At 45.2% G+C, this 14,575-nt stretch overlaps 1 protein-coding gene across 2 annotated transcripts; it reads left to right on the forward strand.

Annotated features, from left to right (window-relative positions):
• Nucleotides 1–547: 547 nt before the first annotated feature.
• LOC103178492 (serine/arginine-rich splicing factor 5) lies at nt 548–11,690 on the forward strand. Of its 2 annotated transcripts, none has more exons than XM_007893269.2 (8): nt 548–627; nt 2,587–2,730; nt 2,989–3,059; nt 3,981–4,073; nt 5,866–5,935; nt 8,162–8,235; nt 10,718–10,828; nt 11,080–11,690. In XM_007893269.2, the coding sequence occupies exons 2-8, from the start codon at nt 2,608–2,610 to the stop codon at nt 11,363–11,365; spliced, it is 828 nt and encodes a 275-aa protein (XP_007891460.2). In that variant the 5' UTR covers nt 548–627; nt 2,587–2,607; the 3' UTR covers nt 11,366–11,690. The 2 variants fall into 2 exon arrangements, with proteins under 2 accessions (XP_007891460.2, XP_007891462.1); XM_007893271.2 differs by having other exon boundaries at nt 622–662.
• The last annotated feature ends 2,885 nt before the right edge of the window (nt 11,691–14,575 follow it).

The raw sequence follows: 14,575 nt of genomic DNA on the forward strand, positions 1-14,575 counted from the left end.
AGGTACTCAAGACGACTGAATACTGCAACTGAGTTGGGCTGATACAAACACACACGTATCTCATCAGCACAAATTCCGTCTAACAGCAATAAAGTGTGAAGGGAAGAGCAAGAGAAGAAACCCACCCCTCTCGCTGAGCTTCCAGGTTTGTGCCTTCCGTATTGGCTGTGATTGGCTTCCGTGTTGCAAGCTGGGCTGTGATTGGCTTCCCTGTCTGAGGCGGGGCTGCGATTGGCTTCCGTGTTGCAAGCTGGGCTGTGATTGGCTTCCCTGTCGGAGGCGGGGCTGCGATTGGCTTCCGTGTTGCAAGCTGGGCTGCGATTGGCTTCCCTGTCGGAGGCGGGGCTGCAATTGGCTTCCGTGTTGCAAGGTGGGCTGCGATTGGCTTCCCTGTCGGAGGCGGGGCTGCGATTGGCCGCTCGCCGTGGCCCAGGTGGGGGGGCGCACGGATTGCGAGCCTGGGATTGGCTGAGGGGGTGTGCGGTCGCGGGCGCTGAGTGGCGAGAAGCCGGCGGCTCGGCCGCCTCCGATTGGTTGATGTCAAGGCGGGACGAGACGCGGCCTCCATTTTGTGGCTCGGCTTTTATTATAGCTGCGTCACTGCAGCGGCTCGGCGTTTGGGACCAGGTAAGCGGCTCGGCGAGAGGCACCGGCTGCAGACGGTCGGTGTTTCTGACTGACTGACGGGGTCAGCGCGGCGGCGATCGATGTATTTTTTTTAAAAAAAAACTTATTTTACATCTGATTTATTCCCCTTCTCGTTTTGTTCGACGGCTTCTTATTTTTAATATAAATTTTAAAAAAAAGCCAAGGTTTGGCCGCGCGGTGCCCCCTCCCCCCCCCCCCTCTCTCTCCCTCATCCCCGAGCGCGCGGCGGCCTTTTTCCGTGTCGGTTTTCGAGCCTATTTTTTTTCCCCCCTCTCTCTCTCCTCCTTCTTCGTGGAGTAAACTCGGGCCGGTTTGTGAGGTGGGGCGGGTGGTTGCCCGACGGTGGCGTTAAATGTCAAGGTTCCCCCCCCCCCCCCGCGGGATCGTGGCTTTGTCCCGCGTCTCTTTCCACCCCCCCCCACCCCCCCCCCCCTTCCACCCCTCCATCGCCACCGCTTTCTCCGCCATCTTGTCCCCGGCCGCTCGGGTTTTGTCCCTCTCGTGCGCAATTTTCCGGGGCCGATGACTCGGGAAGAGATTTTTTTTCTTTTTTTTTTCTTTTCGCGCCCGCCAGGTAATTTCACGGGGTGGTGGGGTGGGGGTTTATTTGCTGGCGATGCTGTCGGGCGGGCGGGAACGCTGTGGATTTTTTTTGGCGGATCGCGTTGTTATTTGCAGGGCGTACGTTTCCCGGAGGTTTTCCGTTGACGATCTCGAGCGGGCGGTTTGCTGGGGATTTTTTTTTTGGGTCGCCCGGGAGGAGGAGAGGGTGAATGACGGCGCATAATCTCTTTTTTTTTTAGCGGGGGGTGTGTGTGGGGGGGGAGGGAGGAGGGGGGGTGTTATTCACCTGCTCCCTCCCCTCCCCCATCAAAAAAAAAAGGAGGACGGTTTGGCCCAGTCGGCCCTCCCAGGCCTCGGCTTCGATGGAGCAGGAGATTAGACACCGCTTTACAATGATACCAGGCGGGAATTAGTCGTGTTTTTTTTAAAAAAAACAAAACAACACAGAGAGAGAGAGAGAGAGAGGGGGGAAAAAAAAGTTCTTCTTCTTTCCGAAGAGCCTCGTGCGGCTTTGCAGCTTCCCCGCTGGGGAGGAGGAGGAGGAGGTGGTGGTGGTGCTGGTGGTTTTAGATCCAGGAACGGGGCGAGCGGCCCGACCGGGTCTGGCAATGGCACTGCGTGAGGCGGTCACTGCTCTCTTAGCAACTGTTCAGAAAAATAAAACCCCCCCCAAGAGTTAACCGCTACTGATTAAATGACCAGAACTGCTGTGAAGTCTGGGACAGACCAGACCGTGTGTGTGGTGGCACTGGTTACCACGTCAGATCGGGTGGGATGAATATTTTTCCAAGTTTGTTTTGCCGACATCCGCGCGGGTGTCGCGGTTTTTCTATCTTAACCTGTTCCCTCACGGGACTCCCTCCCCCCACTCACACACCCTCTTCAGCGCTGAGGTTTAGAGGGGACGTTGTTGTTCACGCGATTCAAGATTAGGTTTCAGAGAGAACTATAGACATTGTTTTTTTTGTAAAGAACTGAACACCCAGTTGCCAATGATTTCAAATGTAAACGTTTATACAGCATTAATACATCTTTCTGGAAGTATGACGACTGCGTCCTGCAATTTGTCTGATGTTAATTGGGGAGAAGGGAAAAATGGAGGTAAACACCTTTGTGACTTCTATTCCCATAGATACTGGATTCAATTTTCCTATTGACTTGTTGACAGGACCAGTTTAGTTTCGCATGATTTGGCCATTTAAAGTTGTTGTATTTTAAGTTTAAGACTCCCAAAGAGCAAATAATCAAATTGCTGATTTGTTATCAGTAATTTAACCTTTCTTTGAATTTTTGAGTTTTTTTTTGTTACTTTAAGTGCTGGTAATAAGTTAGAGGTTTATTTTGACGGTTTTCTTTCTTTCCCATTCCCTTTAGCAACCTTATACTTTATTTGGAATGAGCTCCCGTGTATTCATTGGGCGATTGAGCCCTTATGCCACTGAACAAAAAGTGGAGAAATTCTTCAAAGGATATGGACGAATCAAGGAGATAGATTTGAAAAATGGCTTTGGATTTGTGGTAAGTTGTTTCTGTTTTTTTGTATAACGGCCAAGCCAAGTTTGTTCAATTTAGTAACATTTTGCAGCATTTAATATTATGGCCACTGTCTGCATCGGTTTCCTTTAGTTCTTCCCTCCTCAACAGATTGCTGAGTCTTTCTGATTCTTTGCAGTGGTTTCATATGCTTTTAAACTTTCTAACATAATATTACGGTTAGAGCGAATAATCAGCTCTGCTCTATGGTGGCATAAATGCAGTTCTCATTTTTTGTTGCAGGAGTTTGAAGATTATAGAGATGCTGATGATGCAGTTTATGAACTGGATGGAAAAGAGTTGTGCAATGAAAGGTTAGATTTCAGTATTCTACAATAGAATGCTGCTTATTGGTAAACTGTTAGCTACATGGCCACTTATCTGCATTGAGATCTGAATGCAGAAGTAAACCCGAGGCTGCAAAACCTGTCAAATCATGTGTAGTCGCATTCATGTTTGCATGGTTACTGAGAATATGTATTACCTGCGAATAGGCAGGTATTTCATGCTACTCTGCTACAAATCTTTGTGAAGAGCCTGCATGGTAGTGAGATGCCAACACAAAGGTGGTTAGTTAGTGGGTACTGTAAGGTACGAGATAGGGTGAGAGAAGAAGTACAAGGTAGAAAGATCCAAAATGTTAAAGAGAAAGTTCTTTTACAGAAGAATTAGGGGAGATCTTATTGAAACATAAGATTCTTAAAGGGCTGGATAAACTAGACACTGAGAGACTGTTTCCCCTGGTAGGAGAATCTATAACCAGGGGTTATAGTCTTAAAGGGTCAGCCTTTTAGAGCAGAGTTGAGGAGACATTTCTTCACTCAGATGGTAGTGAATTTATGGAATTCACTACCCAGAAGGCTGTAGATGCTCAGTCCTTGAACATCTTCAAGGCTGAGACTGATAGATTTTTAAAAAACAAAGGGGATAGGACAGGTAATTAGAGTTAGGTCTGAAGATCAGACATGATCTTATCGAATGGTGGGGCAGGCTCGAGGGGCCGAATGGCCGACTCCTGCTCCTAATTCTTATGTTATGTAAAAGATGGATTGACACAGTTTGGCACTACAGTGCCAGTGCAATTCCTGTTTTGGATTAACACTGGAGCCAATTTGTATTTTGTGATGACCAGTTATCCCCATGGTTTCCTTGTCACTATTAGTGTGGGTAACCAGCTCTCCGCTGCATTTGATTGTGCCTTTAGTTTTGCAGACATTGATAGTTTGTTTCTTCAGAGTTACAGTTGAACACGCCAGAACACGCGGTAGTGGAAGGCGAGGACGATTCCAGGGTCGATTTAATCAAAGCTGGACTCGCAGTGGAGGAAGGTGAGCTGAGTTCTATGGGCTTTTCACTTTTGAGTTTTTACGGTAAACAAAAGATTTGTGAATGGTATCAGCACCTAGTTTGCCTCTAACTTGACAATCACCTACAAATCTCTCACCCTTCCCTATCTCTCTACACTTTTCCAACCTCGCTCTCCTGCCTATCATTCCTTCCACATCTTTGAACCTGTCACTTCCTCCTCTGCTTCAACGTGGTAACCTCCATGAAACCACCACCTGCTCCCACGACCCCATCCCTACCCCTCTCCTTAAATCCCAGCTCCACCTCCTTGCCCCACTACTCGCTGACATCATTAACCTCTCCCTGTCATCTGGCACTGTTCCTTCCCCCTCAAAACAGCCACTATCACCCCCACCTTGAAGAAACCTTCCCTCGACCCATCAGAGATATCTAGCTACTGGCCCATCTCAAATCTCCCCTTCCTATCCAAGGTCCTTGAGAGAGCCGTTGCCTCCCAGCTTCGCTCTTTCCTCTCCTCACTCCCTTCCCGATTGGAGAGGTTAATACCTCTCCAATCGGGTTTCCGTGCTGCCCACATTTGACACTGTAGACCACTCAATCCTCCTCCAAAGCCTCTCCTCCAACCTTAACCTCCAAGGTTCTGTCCTTGACTGGTTCAGGTTCTACTTTTCACACCACCTCCACTTCGTTGCGGCAAACAACTTCTCCTCCAGCCCCCGCCTTGTCTCGTGCTGTGTTCCTCGGGGCTCTGTTCTCGGGGCCCCTCCTCTTCACCCTCTACATGCTCCCCCATGGTGACATCATCCGCAGACATGGGGTAAATTTCCACATGTATGCGGATGACACCCATCTCTACCTCTGCTTCCACCCTGAACTCCAGGACTACTGGCGTCCTGACCACCTGCTTGTCCAACATCAAGTCCTGGACGAGGGCCAACTTTCTCCAACTCAACATCAGCAAGACCGAGGCCCTCCTGATTGGCTCGCGCCAACGCCTCTGTAATACCTCAGGCGCTGGCAGCATCAGCCTTTCCGGCTGCACACTCAACCTCACTAAGCCAGTCAGGAACCTGGGAATCTTGCTTTACCCTGAACTGTCCTTTCTCCCCCACATCTGCGCCACGACCGGCACTACCTACCGCCACCTCCACAATATTGCCAGACTCCGCCACTGCCTCACCCCTCAGGCTGCCGAAACCCTCACCTGTGCATTCGTCACCTCAAGGCTTGATTACAGGAACTCCCTCCTCATTGGCCTTCCCAACTCTTCCCTTCACAAGCTGCAGATCATCCAAAACTCTGCAGCTCGTGTACTTTCACGCACCAGGCTCCGTGATCCCATCGCTCTCTCCCGACTACTGGCTCCCCATCCCACAGAGGATCGAGTTCAAGATCCTCGTCTTCACCTTTAAGGCCATCCATGGCCTTGCCCCTTCCCACCTCTCTGACCTGCTGACTCCCTACCAAACTGCCTGCTCCCTCCGTTCATCGGATTCCGGCCTGCTTCCTCCCTTGCCTCCTTCAAGGCTGGTCTCAAGACCCTTCTCTTCGACCGTGCCTTTGGTCTCCCGCCCACCTCTGCCTTCCCTCACCCCTACACCACCCCTCCCCCATGCTCGGGCCCTGACACCTGACCGTTCAGCGCTTTGGGACGTCCTCCCGACGTGAAAGGCGCTCTGTAAATGTAAGTTTGTTGTTGTTCCCCACCACCTCCTCCATTTTGTATCTGGCACTGTCTTTTAGATGTTGCCCTATGTAAAAGGCACTATATAAATAAGATTTGTTGTAATCTAGATGTTACACTTTTTTCAGAAATGGGCCTCCTATTCGTACAGAAAACCGAGTGATTGTTGAGAACTTATCTTCCAAAGTTAGCTGGCAGGTATGTAACGTTACATCATTGTTTCTTTTGTGAAATAAAATAATCATTCATTAATTTCAAATAAAACTGAATTCTATTGCAATGAAATGTGAATAAAGCTTTCAAGGTTACTTAAGCCTCAATTTACAGTGAAGGGCACACAAGTGCGACTTCTTCCTGAATTGCTTAAGCTAGTGTGCCCACATGCTAGCCTTTTCCCTCTTACCAAATCAAAATACTTTATATTTATGTTTGAAATAGTGCTTCAGCATGTCAAAGTAATTCACGCAATGATTTACTAAGTAGTGATATAGTATGCAGTGACTGTTATGTAGGCAAATGTGGCTGTCAACTTGTGCCAGCAATGCAATCAATGATAATTGAATCTATGTTGAGATTTAGTTTTTTGGGGGGCGGGGGGGTTCTTTAATGAAGGTAAGTGTAAGTAACCGCTCAGAATTTACCATTTAACTTTCTTTTCCAAGAGAAAACCAAAGAATAGATAGTTGTGAGTAAGTTAATATTCTAGATTGGGATATGGAGGAAGTCAAAAGGGAAACTGCTGCTTTCTTCATAATTGCCTTGATTAAAATGCTTTTTTTAAAAAGAAAACCAAACCTTTTTAAATGAGAGGAGATGAAAAGCATCAAAGAAAAGGCTATTTACTGAATCTTTTGGCTATTAAAAGTTTAAAAGCAATTAACAGGAAAATTTGTGCTCCTTTACTGTAAAAATGATGAAATCCTTAAGGTGGAGCTGTGATTGCTGCAGACTAGCTTTATGTTTGTCAGTGGTGAAAGCACTAATTTAGCATTTTAGGATTGCCTTTTGTAGAATCCATTAAACATTTGCTTCCTTCTAAATGTTTTCAATCCTGTTTACTTACAAAAGTAAAAAAAAAAATAGGTATTGCAAACATTTAAAGTCACTATTTTGGAAAGCTTTTCACAAAGGTGATGGGTTATCTTATTTGTGACCTGAATTGCTCTACCCTCAGAATCTAGACATCGAGCTTTTAAGAATGTGATCTAATACTGTATATTATTGAGAATCACTGTCTGTTGCTTGGGGGAAGTACAGAGAGGAATAGGTGGAAATTGAATGAGTGTGAATTTTCCCCCTAATTTTCACAGGCGAGGCAAGTTTCATATCTTAGCTGACTTTGGGTGGTGGGCGGGGTGGGCGTCACTTCTTACAGAGGGCAGGTAACCATCATCTTGCACACCCACATGTCTGCTCTCAATATTAATGGCAGGAAGTTGTTGGTCAGCCTACTCTCAGAAGGGGAATGGTGAGTGGCACCGGGAAACCTGAAATAAAAAAAATTGGAGAAACCAGAAAATATTTTCAAGATATTGAGTGTCTTACTGTCATCAATTTTTTGAGTTTCAGTTGTTTCACAGTAAAGTGTCAGTTTTGATATTTTTACTAAATACTGCTCCATGTTGAGTAGCTAACCTTTTTAAAAAAGATATTGTTTATCTATTGACCTTGAAAGCCTTGAGTGTGAAATTTGTTTGGTTTCGTGTTTAAATGTTTACAAAATTTAACCAAGTGTTAAAACCTTTATTTACCAGCCTCTCGTTATGTCGTTGGCCTTGTGACGAGGAGTGCCGTTGGTTTTCCTAATCGATCTGGCTTGGTCTCTTGATGGGCCTAGTTGAAATGCCAATCCGCTCCTACGTTTCAGTCAATTGGTGATCTAGATCTGTGTGTGGTCTGACCTTCACGGGTGGGCACTGGTTTAGTGCCAGTGTTCCTTGCTGCACGCCGAAAACGCTGGTAACAAGGTGTCCTAAAGTCAAGCTCTGAGAGCCCACTCTAAAATGAGGTCCTTGATTGAAAGATGGGAGAAATTCGCTAGTTGGGTTGGTTGGAAGCTCGATTGGAATGAGGTGAGGAGTCCTTGGAAATGGCGCAAGAGTAGCAGTGCTTGTTCTTATAGCAATGCCAGAGTCTGTCTTTAAGGGAGGGTGATGTCCGGGAAGGCTCGCTTCGAATGGGTAGCAGCGGTCAAGTGGGTGGTGAAGAGCACTATCTGATCTCCAGTCGTGGTGGTGCCTCTACAAAGGCTTTTGCATTTGGCTGGGTGAATAGCCTAGGGAATTGTACAGGAAGGTAATATAAATTTTGATGTCATTAGAATTGCTTTTTTAAAAATTCTTTTCCAATGATGTAGTATATTGGAAAATAACTAGTATATTGGAGAATAACTTCTTTTTAACTAACTGATCTCGTTTTACATAGGATCTGAAAGATTTCATGAGGCAGGCTGGAGAGGTTACCTTTGCGGATGCACACAGGCACAAACTGAATGAAGGGTAAGGTGTAGGAATGTGTTAACTTGTGTTTAGATGCTTGGTATTGTTGCTCATCTAAATGACGATATCCGCTGATTCACAAAAACAGTGGTGCCTGACAAATATATTACTTGTAACTTACTGAATGGATAGTAGATGTATGTTGCTAACAAATGTTTTAATCTTCAATTAACAAATGCCTTGAGGCAAGGTTTCTAAATACTACATGAGAATCTGCATCAAGTTGAAATTCTTCAATTTAATGAGCCGTTACCATGGCTGTTTAACTGGTGAACCAAATACATATATAATCATAGAAAATTACCGCATAGAAGGAGGTCATTTGGCTCATCGTGCCTGTGCTGGCTCTTTGGAAGATCAGTCCCACTCCCCCGCTCTTTCTCTGACCTCGCAAATTTTTCCTTTTGGGTACCTATCCAATTCTCTTTTGAGAGTTATCACCTCTGATCTCGTCATCTTGGGTCCACCACCTAAATTTTTCCTTTATCCTTCTTTCCCAGCCCCTTCTCTGCTTGTCCTTATGATCTGATCCCATTTACAACAACAACAAGATTTCATTTATAGAGCTCCTTTCACGTCGGGAGGACATTCCAAGGAGCTGGACAATTGGGTCGGGACCCGAGCAGGAGGGTAATGGTCAGGGGGAGGGAAGGGGGGGAGCGAGGAGGGGGTAGAGAGTCAAGAGGGGAGCTGAAGGCACGGTCGCAGAGAAAGGTCTTGAGACCGGCCTTGAAGGAGGAAAGGGAGGAAGCAAGGCAAAGGCACTGGGGGATGGAGTTCCAGAGCCTAGGGGCTGAGAGGCTGAAGGCCCGGCCACCAATGGTGTTGGGGTGGGGGATGTGGAGCAGATCGGAGCCAGAGGAACGGAGGGTACGGGCGGGTAAGTAGGGGGATAGTAGGTCGGAGAGGTAGGCGGGAGCAAGGCCGTGAATGGCCTTGTAGGTGAGGATGAGGATCTTGAATTCGATCCTCTGGGGGATGGGAGCCAGTGGAGCGAGGGTGGGAGTGATGTGGTCGCGAAGCCTGGTGCGGGACAGTACACGAGCTGCAGAGTTCTGAATGACCTGCAACTTGTGGAGGGAGGTGCCGGGAAGGCTGGCATATTTAGTGTATATTGCTCCGCCTCACTCTTCCTCCAAAAATGCATCACCTCAATGGCAATCCACCTCCGTCATCCACCTCAGCGGGGCAGCACTCACCTGGTTCGAGTCCTACCTCACGAACCACCAGGAGTACAGCTGCACAAATGGCTTTTCCTCCCGCTCTCACCCAGTTACCTGCGGGGTACCCCATGAATCCATCCTTGGCCCCCTCCTCTTCCTAATCTATATGCTCCTTGGGGATGTCATCCGCAGACATGGGGTACACTTCCACGTCTGTGCATGCGGATGACACCCAACTCTATTCTTCCACCTCATTTTGCGACCCCCAGTCCCCAGATGTTCTGTCAGCCTGCCTGTCAGATATCAGGAGCTGGATGAGGCGAATTTCCTTCAGCTAAATGTTGACAAGACGGAAGCCTTTGGCTCTCGTCATCATCTAAAATCATATGGTTCTCACCTCCTCCAACTACCTGAACTCCCCCTAAAGCTCTCCGAACCCATATGCAACCTAGACGTCAGGTTCGACCCCCAATTATTGTTCCTCTCCCACATCCAGTCCCTTACCAGCACCGCTTTCTTCCACCTCCGATGTATCGCCTGTCTCTGCCAATACCTCATTCCAAAAGCTGCTGAAACCCTGGACCATGCCTTTGTTACCTCTCGGCTGGACTATTCAAATGCCCTCCTCACCGGTCTCCCCTCCACTACCATTCATAAAATCCAGGTCATCCAAAACTCTGCCACCCACATTCTTACCCGCCCCAAATTCTGCTCCCCGATTACCCCAGTCCTTACCAGACTACTGGCTGCCTGTCCCAGAGAGGACCAGCTTCAAGATCCTCACTCTTGTCTTCAAATCCCTGCACTCCTCTGCACCCTCCTACCTCTCTGACCTCCTCACAACAGTGCCAGTTGCCTTCGCTCCACCGGGTCTGGCCTCCTCCTTGTCCCCCGAATCCTCCGCTCCACCATTGGCGGCTGTGCCTTCAGCCACTGCGCCCGAGGCTCTGGAACTCCTTTCCTCACTCCCTTCGCCTCGCCCCCTCTCTTCCTATTTTCGGGGCTCAGCTGAAGACCTTTTTGACTGTGCCTTTGGTCACCTTCCTCCCCTTCCCCCTGGCTCAGCCCCGGGATCCGTTACTGTGAAGCGCTCTGAGATGTAGTCCGGTGTGGAGGGCGCTATATAAATCTTATAAAGTTGTTCTCTGGAATAAACATAGTTTATTTACTAGGAATTTAAAGCTACCATTTGAATATTTTAATGCAGTGCTGTTAAAAGTTGTGTGACCAAACTTGTCTGTTTTGCCAAAAAAAATCTCATGGTCACTTACAAAGGTTAATTTTGCAGCAAGGTATCTACGTTTCTCCTTCTTTTCTAGAATTGTTGAGTTTGCCTCGTACAGTGATTTGAAGAATGCTCTTGACAAACTCTCAGGCACAGAACTCAATGGAAGGAGGATCAGACTTGTTGAAGAACGCAAGCAGGGCAGGTAAATGGATATTCTGTCTGGTTATTAATCTTAATTTGGTCTTCGATTCACAGCATTTTATTTGGGTTTTTGTAGATTGCTCAAGAGCTCTGATTCAAATTCCTGTGATTTGCATATTCATATCCAACTATCTTGATACATGCCCACCAAGTTAACAGGATGAGTTAATACACCATCAGGACTTTGCATCAACTTAGTGATGTAACTCATTGTTTATGTTAGCTTTAATTAGTCTTTATTTTGTTTTTCAGGTCTCGCAGCAGGTCTCGTTCCCATAGCCGTAGCTCTTCCAGATCTCGCAGTCGATCTCGCTCCAGGAGCCGCAGGTCCTACACTAGATCAAAGAGTAGATCCAGGAGTAGGAGCCGCAGTAAATCCCGGTCTCGTAGCAGATCACCTGCTCCTGCCAAGGAACAAAAAGCGGGTTCACCATCGCCTGCAAAATCCGCATCAGTGGAGCGTGCAAGATCTCGAACCCGGTCTCGGTCAAAGTCAAAGTCTCGTTCCCGATCACCCTCAGTTGAAAGTGCAGATTAAGCAGTATGTTAATGTCATAAAGTGGACTTTTGCCCAAGTGAGTGAAAGTTGATTTAAAATATGGTAAGTAGGATGTGGTAAATTTCTGTTAAACAATACAAACCTTAATTTGTTTACTTCATCCAGAGAAGGTATAGTCCTTAAAAGTCCTTTTGACTATAGTGTTCTTGTATAGTTCAGATTTATATTCAGAAAATGGTCATTTTTTCTCCACTTAATCTGTGCTTGTTTATCCAACATTGATTTGTTAACATTCTCATCCTTTGCTCATTTGCTGACATTGATTTTAAACATCTGTAGCATTAAATGCAATGGTATGAAATTATTTTTTGTGGTGTTTTAATGTTGCACAAATATTGTGCATGTTAATGTTACACAAACCATATTTCTGTATTTACCTGGGCTCTACACTGTCACTTGTTGCTTACAGTTGGATCACTGGGTAAATGTACACAACATTTTATATTGTTGAGTCCTCATTGGACCAATTTTCAATAGAACTTGGCCGTGGTGGTCCAATATTTGAATGGTCTGCTGAAACTTGATGTTCCTGCGCCACACAAAATTTAGTATGTTTCCTGCTGGACTGTCTTTTCACGGATTCACTGGTGCTTGTGTGGGCATTCTTCATCCAATACACGTGCCTTGGAACTCTGCATGACTGTCCAGGATGTGCTCATGACATTCAGGAGCTCTGCTTCATTGAAAGTTGTGAGAATGCTAGACATGTTTGAGTGCTTACAGTCAATTTGCGGGCAAATATTATTGCCTTTTTTCCTCACCCCGCATCAAAAGTGTTGCACCACAAAGCCGGAATTCGGATGGTTTGACCAGGGTGAATAATCAAATGCTGGTTATGGCAGTTGGCTGGAGATTCACCTACTTTGATGGATCCATATAGATGGTCAGGAAATTTTCAGAACTTGGAGATTTTGAGTGATTGTTACTTGATGGTTGGTTTTCTTGTTTCTGCTCAAAAACTTGAGACAAGTTGGCATGGAGGCTGGATGATCTTTCTGGAGGGAATGCAGGTTTCTCCACATTCACTCTTGTATCTCCAATGCAGTGCTTCTTCCCAGTACAGTACTGGAGTGTTGTCCTGCAACACAAGTTCAAATCCCCATATGGGATTGAGCCCACAACCCTTTGAGACAAGCGAATGCCTACTTGTACCTTTAGTTACTGTGATGGAAGATGTGATGTTACTGTTAATTCCAGCTGCTGAGATTCAACCATTGATTGTTCACCAGTCTATTATGCTGAAAGAGGCATTACTTGGACATATCTTTGTTTTCTGCCAAAGAGTTTATCATAGGCAGAGGTGATTAAAAAAATCAACTATTTCTACCAACACAGATGTACATAAAGCATTAGAATAACATTCTGACATAAAGCCCTTTATGCCATTCTGGCAATTTATTAAATATAAACAAGGCATAAAATGTGTTGTCCGTTGCTACAGGCTGTTTGGCTTGAAACTAGCTTGCCTGTTCAGTGTCTTTCTTTGGTAAGGATTTTATTCTTTATAAACTGGATTGGATGGATTTATTCTTTATAAACATACATTGCTTGGATCTGCCAAGCAATGAAACTTGACCAATCACATGCACCCAAGTCCTATTCAGTTGCCTACCAAAAACACTTTGTATAAGTTTGCACAAGTTTTATTTTATAAATTGGATAACTAGCTAAATTTGAGCTGTTTCATGATCCCAAATAATCCTACTCATATCATCTCCTAACTCACCACAACCGCACTTATTGGCGACATTGAAGTATGTATGTGCAGTGTTCCGCTTGAAACAAGTGAGGAAAGTAAAGTCTTGACCCATCACTGCATGCACATTTACATACATTCTAACTTAAATAAGTTTGTCAGTAACTCGTACTTTGTGTACGTCAATTGATGCAAGCTTTCCTGCACCCTGTGGCAGGACCTTCCTGGTCACTACGGTATTAACTGCCTGCAAGAACCTCCCTCCCATTGTTTCTGGTACAGTGCTAATTGACTAGATTCTAGTAATGTGTTAGAGAAAAGACTGTATAAGGTAAGTATTTTTCTTCTAATTTTTTTCAGCTGACCAGTATGTATTTATGCAGTGTAAAATGAATAGGTGGAGCAGAAGAGACAAACACTAGGGGAGTGGGACTAAGTTGAAGACTTGGCTGCCTTTGCTGTACAATTCTGTGAAACAAAAACACATAAACGTAAATGTAAAGTACTCTTGAGATAGAACAAAGGGACATCATAAAAGTAAATGACCCATATAGTCCATATTAAACATCTGTCCAAAATAAATCAGACTAATTTGCATTTATTTCATAACTTTAAAGATGAGCATCTCAAAGTTCTTGATAAAAAAATATAGCTGATTGGAGATTAAGTAAAGGCTGTTAGATGGGCCAGTTAATCTGAACCAGCAGCAGCCTACAAAGAGATGTTTTCAATTAGTTTGAATTTTGTGGTAAATTTAGGTTTGGAGGGGACGTAAATCTAACCAGGAGTGAGATTTGTATTTTGTGCTTCACAAAATGAATGCAAAATATGGGACAGTACAATTAAACCAATTTATAAATATAAAAGCAAACAAGCATGTGAAGGGAAACTCGGTCCATTTCCAAATTTCCTTGGAACATAACTAGGTATTTGTGTGCAAAATAGTCACTACACCTCATAGTAAAGCTGGGTAGTGCTAGAGACAACTTGTCATGAAAGATGCTTAATCAAATGCAGGGATGAGATAGGATGGAGTGTACATGCTAAGGGTGTGTCACTTGTGGAGTCATATAGATAAAGGGCAGATCCCATTATTCGTCTCGTGTCAATAGCACATACACCTTTCAGCAGGGATCTTTGTTTGATGTTCAGAAAAAATTCTGGGTGCCTTTGCAACAAGCCTCTGGAATGCTGCTGTTATGTCAGTAGTGCTCCTGCAGTTATAACACTGTTGGTTATATGTTGTACAATAGCCTACATATTGATGGAACAAAGGCTAAGGATGCATTATTCCCAATATAACATTCTGTGCATTATCCTCTTTAACATAATTTGTGCTTTAGAATGTGCAAGATATTTTGTACCTGCACATTTTGCCATGTTTAGTATACTTGCACTTCTTGTGTTGAAAAACATATCAGCCTGTGTAACATGTAATATGTAATGGATTATCTTCTGCACACACAGTGTAAAACACTAGCCTGCACCCGATC

Source organism: Callorhinchus milii, unplaced genomic scaffold (genome assembly GCF_018977255.1).
Source record: "Callorhinchus milii isolate IMCB2004 unplaced genomic scaffold, IMCB_Cmil_1.0 Scaffold9, whole genome shotgun sequence".
Classification (NCBI taxonomy): Eukaryota; Metazoa; Chordata; class Chondrichthyes; order Chimaeriformes; family Callorhinchidae; genus Callorhinchus; species Callorhinchus milii.

Bases quoted from the DNA above. Each gene is read 5' to 3' on its own strand.
- LOC103178492 (XM_007893269.2), top strand. From the start codon at position 2,608: ATGAGCTCCCGTGTATTCATTGGGCGATTGAGCCCTTATGCCACTGAA. The intron at 5,936-8,161 runs GTATGTAACGTT...CGTTTTACATAG, and splicing joins CTTCCAAAGTTAGCTGGCAG to GATCTGAAAGATTTCATGAG. The intron at 10,829-11,079 runs GTAAATGGATAT...TTTGTTTTTCAG, and splicing joins GAAGAACGCAAGCAGGGCAG to GTCTCGCAGCAGGTCTCGTT.